Source organism: Aegilops tauschii, chromosome 1, assembly GCF_002575655.3.
Source record: "Aegilops tauschii subsp. strangulata cultivar AL8/78 chromosome 1, Aet v6.0, whole genome shotgun sequence".
In the NCBI taxonomy this organism is placed as follows: domain Eukaryota; kingdom Viridiplantae; phylum Streptophyta; class Magnoliopsida; order Poales; family Poaceae; genus Aegilops; species Aegilops tauschii.
In genome coordinates this window covers 360,655,879-360,663,626 of record NC_053035.3, presented here as the reverse complement: position 1 = coordinate 360,663,626, position 7,748 = coordinate 360,655,879, and the positions used below count along the sequence as shown (strand labels likewise).

The following is a 7,748-nucleotide window of genomic DNA, read 5'->3' as shown; positions in this document are numbered from 1 at the left end:
TTGAAATTGCATGCTACGTTTCCCAACAATTTGTAGCTAGCACAAGGATCAGAAGTGACAGGGGATCACCCTGTCCAATACCTTTTTTGTAGAGAAATTGTTTCCTTGGTATCTCATTGAGCAAAATGACAAAAAACCAGACCCAAGGATATCCATCCATTTTATTCATCTTGGCCCAAAGCCTCTAGCAACGAGAATTTCTTCCAGAGTTTGATGTTCAGTCATGTCAAAAGCCTTTTCAAAATCCTGCTTGAGGATGGCTATTACTTTTCTAGATTGATGGCATTGATGCAAGTATTCATATCATCATATGCCCAAGCAAGGCAATCTTGTATAGATCACCTTAAGAAAACCATATTGATTCATGTGTATGAGCTTTAAAACACTTTATGTAACATGTTGGCAAATAGCTTGGTTGTAATCTTAATGGGACAATTCGATAAAGTAATAGGTCTGAAATCACTAGCTTTCATTGGGGCATCTTGTTTTGCGATCCAGGTGATAAAAATAGTTCATACTCTGAAAGTTGACTTTGCCATAATAAGAATCATCAATGAGACAATAAAAGACCTCAACAGTGATATCACAACATGCTTTCACAAAATGGGGAATGAAAGCATCAGGCCCATGGGCTTTATCTGATGGAAAATTATGTACTACATCATCAATTTCCTCCTTGGAAAAGGAGTCTCTAGGCAAAGTAAATCATTTATCGGTAAGTGAGTCCAAGTTCAGTGGGTTATGAGTGACGACCGAGGAGCGTAGTATTTGTTTTAAAGCCCTTTAGAGAATTGCTACCTTGGCAGAATGGCTAGAATGTTCTCGACCTTGTTCATCTTGCATAATAGCAATGTGGTTGTGCCTGCATTTAATTGTTGCTTTAGTGTGGAAAAACTTGGAACTAGTTTTCCCCATATTGACCCATCTGATTGTGGTTTTCTATTTCCAATAAATTTGTTGAGAGGACGGGAGTTGAAGCAGGAGTTCCTTTCATATAGTCATAGCATTCTATTCCTAAGTTGCAAGTTCCCTGAATTCCTCAATATAGTATCAAAGAAAAGTATTATTGTGTTTGTAGCTTGAATAGCAATAGACAGGCGGGAAAAGCTTTTGCACCAATTTTCTGAACCTTCCTTGAGAGCCTTGAAATATTTGTTTCCAAATTTGCTTCACAGTATTCTTGAAATCATGATGTTTCAGCTGTTAGAGTTGTGTCAAATATTATGTACAAGGTAGGTTATAGTTGGACTCTGAGTTGTATTGTGTTTAGATAGGATATGGAGTCGTGTCCTAGTAGGACACTTGTATCTTTGGCCTCTCATATATAGCAGGGGTAGACACATGATGTAACCTATGCCAACATAATAGCACCAGAACGCAGGGGAAGCCGGCGGCTTGTGCCGGCGTCCAGTGCGACCAGGTGCGGCATTGTAGCGGTGTCATGGAGAGGAGCGCCCATAGTCAGGCCCCGGCGATGTTGCCATATCGGTGAACCACGTTAACAAATCTCGGTGTCGTGCTCATGTGATTGCTTGGTCCTCGGATGATCGACGGTATGCCTTAAATTTATTCTAACAAGTGGTATCATGAGCTATGTTGTTCAGAGGCAGTGGATGTTGATCTAGAGGATGGATTTGATGTCGAGTTGCATATGCCGGAGCCGAAATTTTTTCATTTGGAGAAGCTAATGATCGAATGGAGCAGTTAGGGCTCGTTGTTTGATCACGCGGCTGGTCTGGAAGAAATTGTATCGGTGTGGCGTGTATTGGAGCGACATGGAAATTGAGAGGCAGTAGAACACGTGTGGCAGTCAGATCGGTACGAGGCAACGTCAGGCGAGTACGTTGGAGTTCTTGTCGATCGGATCGGTATCTGATCGATCTGGTTTCGCGCGAGACAGGCGTGTAGCAGCGGGTTCGAAGCGTCACGGACCAACTCGGTGCTGGGTCGCAGGGAGCAAGGTCAAGTCGGCTCGTGGGCATCAGCCTAGGGCGTTGCAAGATGGCCCAAGTGGTGGCTGGCTGGAGCGTTCTTGGTGGGCTAGGAGTGCGGCGATTTGGCTCCCGGGCTCATCTGCACCCGCGCTCACGGAAAAAATCAAAAAAATACTAGAAAGATTCAAAAAAATTCGGGTGGTAGATAATTAGGTGCATGAGGTGCGCTGCAAAAATCAACTCGTTTGGACATTTGAGCAAGTTTGTGCAAAAAAGACAAAATCGGGTTCCCCGATTTTGTCTTTTTTGCACAAACTTGCTCAAATGTCCAAACGAGTTGATTTTTGCAGCGCACCTCACGCACCTAATTATCTACCACCCGAATTGTTTTTGGAATTTTTTAAAATTTTCTAGTATTTTTTTGAATTTTTTGCTGAACAGGTGCATCTGAGCCCGGGCTCTGCCTTGAATTATCGGTGGGCTAGGCCCTTGTGCAGCCGTGAGGACTGGGTTACCGAGGCGGAGCAGCGGGCCAGGCGTTGACGAATGTGAGATGTTGTCCCCGCGTGCAAAGTTGCTACTGATACGTGTGGTATGCTATGAGCCGAAGGAATCAAGGCAGCGTGCACGTGATTTGTTTGTGACAAAAAGAATTGACACAAGGCTGAGAGTCAAGGCCGTGATATGCTATCAAGAAAGAAAAAAATAAGTCCTAAAGCTACATACGTGTGATGAATCAGGAGTTTGAGCTAGCTTAGCTTTGTTGATCTGTGGCATGTTCACACGGGAAGGCTATGGAGGACTTTGCTTTGGTTTCTTTGTCGGTACATGTTTGTGTATGGATGGCGAAGGTCACGGTGGCGGCTTGATCTGGAGCGTGTCGTGCAGCCGGACAAGTTCGCTGGATCGGACAAGAGTCCGATGGGATCGACGCGAGTCGGTTGATACAGAAGACGGTGGTGAGATCGGTGATGACAACATAGGAACGTGGTGCTAATGATGACCGACTTCTGGGCATGGAAACACGTGCCACAGGCCGAGGGCTTGTGCTGCTTCGACAAGACTATGGCGTGGGGTTGATTCAAGATGGTGCACATGAGAGTTTGAAGTCGACAGGGCGCGAGGGTGGACTGATCATCCACCATGGAGTCATGTTGATGGTGGAGCTGGATTGAGGGGCTACGACGTAAGAGCTCGGAGGGTCGAAGCCTATTCAGCAGGGGGGGGGGGAGCGAGTGACATGCAGTTCGGACTGGAGCCCAGTGGTCTGATGGAAGTGTCAAACTCGTCATCGGTCGGGTGATGATCAATGATACTCTGTTGTGGAGGTTGAGTGGTGGGGTTCGCGATCCTTGAGACTCAATCGGGCCAGCGGAGGCTCGACGCGGTAATAGCGGCGAGGCGTGCGGTACGCACGGGACATAGAGACGGGCCAGGGCTCTGGTGGTCATACATGTGGTGAGACAACTACGAATTTGACTCGGGATGACTACAAGCAATTGTGAAATCACAATTCCTTCAAGTTTCTGACAAACGGTCAAGGAAGAGCGGTGGTGTTGAGTTCAGGTAACTCTGATGTGTGACACCCAATATGTGAGTTATTCAGTTTCACGCGGGCCAGTAGTCGGTGTGTGATGTTGAATGGACACTGGAAGTTGGGAGCACAAACTAGAGTAAGGGGAATTTGATTTTGCTCGAGCATTGACTATGGTTAAGAAAAGAAGGGACTACAAGTTGCAGGTGGAGTCACATGGAGTCTTTGGAGTAGCAGCGGTACTTATGGGATAAGCTCAAGTCCAATGTACATAAAAGTTTGACGCATGGATGAATTCAAGGTGGTGGAGAATATTCGCCAAGGTGGAGTTTGTTAGAGTTGTGTCGAATATTATGTACAAGGTAGGTTACAGTTGGACTCTGAGTTGTATTGTGTTTAGATAGGATATGGAGTCGTGTCCTAGTAGGGCACTTGTATCTTAGGCCTCTAATATATAGCGGAGATAGACACACGTTGTAACCTATGCCAACATAATAGCACTGGAACGCAGGAGAAGCCGGTGGCTTGTGTCGGCGTCCAGCGCGACCAGGTGCGGTATTGTAGCGGTGTCATGGGGAGGAGCGCCCATAGTCAGGCTCCGGGGATGTAGGCATATCGATGAACCTCGTTAACAAATCTCGGTGTCGTGCTCATGTGATTGCTTGGTCCTCGGATGATCGATGGTATGTCTCGAATTTATTCTAACATCAGCCAATAACTTCCAAATATAAAATTAGTTAATTCATGAATAGAGGTTCCCACTTGAATAAGACATGAAATGTGGTCTCAAATGGGTTTGACTAAGGGTTAGCTATAGTGCATGAACAGTTTAAAGTATGTGATTCTTTTTCTTTTCTTTTTTGCGGGAAAAAGCCGGTGATTCAGAGGAGTAGAACCACTTGTATGCCTATCAATCAGCTATCTCTCCAGGGCGCGTCTGCACTCGTGAAGCATGCAAAAATTATCTTTAGGCGACATGTCACACATGCAGCGATGATATGTCTGCCAATCAGTCTCATCGGTCCGGGACGCATTTACTCGTGAAGCACGCAGAAATGTAGCTGATGGTGACATGGCACATCAACTTGCAGTGTGTATCCCCAGTTAAATCATGTTCCGTGCTAGTCCGACCCATGCCGCCGTGCCCGTGCGCGGCTGGCCAGCCCCACGAAAAGTGCCCGGGACGATTTAATTCGTTCGCACCTGACGTGTCAAGCCACAGATGCCAGAGAAAATTGTCTTACTTTAATCTATTCTACTATATATTCTGCTGTTGGTAGTGAGAAACAAGTGATTCCCCGACCCCGATCTGTGACTGACCAAGTTGTAGTAGCCGAGTCCACGGGACGGTCTCGAACCCCTAGTTCAGTGTGCAGACTTTGGTACTGCGTGTTTACAACATGAGAACGACCTTCATAAAATCATAAGCAAACTTATAAAATGTTTTTTTTCGAAGGACCCCCTCCCGTGTCTCGAAACCAACACGTCCACATCATATCTCGGTCGCGGCCTACGCGCCTCACACAAGTCCACGCGACACACGACCTAATTGGCCCTTCTCGTCGCCACCTTTTTTACCAGCTCCAACTGCACTGCCGCCACAACAATTCCGATCAAATTCCCTGCCACCCGCTCCGAAATTTCCCTCCAAAAAATTCAACGGCAAAGCGCGACGCGACCACCTTAACGATCGCTGCTCCGCCACCGCCACCGCCTATAAAACTCCACCTCCTCCCCTGTTGCCACCACCAAACCATCACACGGTACTCTCACACGGTACTCTACAGTCTACACACGACCCGCACTGTAGAGCGTGTAACCTACACCACAGCGACGACCGATGGCCCCCGCCGCCGCATCGCAGCACCAGGCCACCACCGTGGCGCCGACGAGCGGCCGCAAGGTGGTGGACGAGGTGTCCGGCTGGCTGCGCGTCATGGACGACGGCAGCATCGACCGCACCTGGACGGGCCCGCCCGAGGCCCTGCCGCTCATGCAGCCGGTGCAGCCCTACGCCGTGCCCCGCGACGGCCACACGCTCCACGACCTCCCCGGGGAGCCCAACCTCCGGGTGTACCTCCCCGAGGTCGACGCGGGCAGCGTCGGCCGCCTCCCCGTCATCGTGCAGCTCCACGGCGGCGGCTTCTGCATCTCCCACCCGTCCTGGGTCCTGTACCACCACTTTTACGCCCGCCTCGCGTGCGCCGTCCCCGCCGTGGTGGTCACCGCCGAGCTCCCGTTAGCCCCGGAGCAACGCCTTCCTGCCCAGATACACACTGGTGTCGACGTGCTCCGCCGGCTGCGGTCCATCGCCATGTCCGACGAAGGCTCTCTCGACGACCCCGCGGCCGAGCTCCTCCGCAAGGCAGCGGACATGTCCCGCGTGTTCCTCGTCGGGGACAGCTCCGGTGGCAACCTCGTCCACCTCGTGGCCGCGCGCGTTGGTGAGGACGGCGCGGACGCCTGGGCGCCCCTCCGCGTCGCCGGCGGCATCCCGATCCACCCGGGGTTCGTGCGCGCCACGCGGAGCAAGTCGGAGCTGCAGGACACGCCGGACTCGGTGTTCTTCACGCTGGACATGCTGGACAAGTTCCTGGCCATGGCGCTGCCGATGGGCGCCACCAAGGACCACCCGTACACGTGCCCGATGGGCCCGACAGCGCCGCCGCTGGAGTCCGTCCCTCTGCCGCCGATGCTGGTGGCCGTCGCGGAGAAGGACCTCATCCGCGACACTAACCTCGAGTACTGCGACGCGCTGCGCGCCGCCGGCAAGGAGGTGGAGGTGCTCATCAACCGCGGCATGAGCCATTCCTTCTACCTCAACAAGTTCGCCGTCGACATGGACCCTACCACCGGGGAGCGAGCCCAGGAGCTTATCGACGCCATCAAGAGCTTCGTTGCCCGCCACTAATAATAAAGCATCAAAAAGCATATAGTATCCCACACGTGCCGCACTGCATATAGTAACAGGTGTGTCTGCCATTAAGTCCATCGACCTAGTATGTGTGAGTTTTACGTCCATATATACGTGATGGCTTCTGGATTGTATACGGTCGCCTCGTCTGTTATTCAATAAACACCATTGCTTAATTATCAGTGTATGCGTCCAGAGTCTTTCGTTATCAGGCCATCTCCAGCAGCATTCGTGATCAGTGTTGTTTCATGTCACTGTAATAACCACTCATAATCATGGGAAGTGTTTGCAATACTGATTATGCAAAATTTAGCCATTGTTGTCGTGAAAGTGTCACGGCAGATGTCCTCATGGAAGGACTTATTGGTGGGTTGAACTCGGGCGGGTCGTGCACGCTGAGCCGTCTCGATGATGTCGGTGCAGATGTCCGGCTCAGGGCCCGATTCGCCTATCTTGCCGATAAAGACGTGGATTCCGCCGAAGGGGACCCGGTACCCATACTCAACTGAGCCGGCCTCGGGGCCCCAGCCTGCATCGTCGATGTAGAGCTTGCCGCGACGACTCTTGGTCATCCGACCCACAGCGTATCCCTTGATCCCTTCGAAGCTGCCCTTCAAGCACTCAAAACCACTGTGCGCGGGCCCCACGGTGGGCGCCAACTGTCGTGGAAGTGTCATGGCAGATATCCGTATGGAAGGACTTAGTTGTGGAGCCATTGCGACGAGGTTAGCTTAAAGGGGTTAAACGGGACAAAGGACACGAGGAATTTATACTGGTTCGGCCCCTTGCGGTGAAGGTAAAAGCCTAATCCAGTTTGAGGTGGTATTGCTAGGGTTTCGATTACCAGGGAGCGGATACGCTTTACCCGACTTTCGATCTGTTGTTTCTTGCCCTAAGCCGCTGCCGAGTCGTCCCCTTACATACATGGGTTGACGCCCTGCGGCCTACAGAGTCCCGGCCAGCTCATACAAACATGTCCGGCTCGGTGACTTATCTTACGTACCTTATAATACAAGTTGCATATACATGTCGGTTTATACTCATGGGCCTTAAGCCGCCTCTTGGTTTGGGCCCCTTAACAGGCCTACTTCATGAACCGCCACCTTCACATACTCATGGGCTTTGTCTAGATGAACCGCCACTGGGATAACCCGGCCCCTCCTGGGCAGGTCATATCCAATAGTCCTATCCCCAACATTAGGCCCCAGGTTGATTTGAACTGGTTCATGTCAATCTTCAACACTTAGAAAAATCCTTCTTCATCTTCCTGTGAAATATTGTAACCCGCCACGACGTCATCTCCGGAAATTGCGGTAACCCGCTATGACGTCACCTGTAATTAATACTACACACGACCCAAATCTTA

General features: G+C 50.6%; 1 protein-coding gene across 1 annotated transcript; it reads left to right on the top strand.

Moving 5' to 3' along the window:
• The first annotated feature begins 5,149 nt into the window (after positions 1-5,149).
• Positions 5,150-6,562, top strand: LOC109776051 (strigolactones hydrolase CXE15). Its single transcript, XM_020334739.4, has one exon. The coding sequence runs from the start codon at positions 5,309-5,311 to the stop codon at positions 6,377-6,379; it is 1,071 nt and encodes a 356-aa protein (XP_020190328.1). The 5' UTR covers positions 5,150-5,308; the 3' UTR covers positions 6,380-6,562.
• Positions 6,563-7,748: the final 1,186 nt, after the last annotated feature.

Excerpts from the sequence above, each read along its gene's own strand:
- LOC109776051 (XM_020334739.4), top strand. The coding sequence starts at position 5,309 with ATGGCCCCCGCCGCCGCATCGCAGCACCAGGCCACCACCGTGGCGCCG.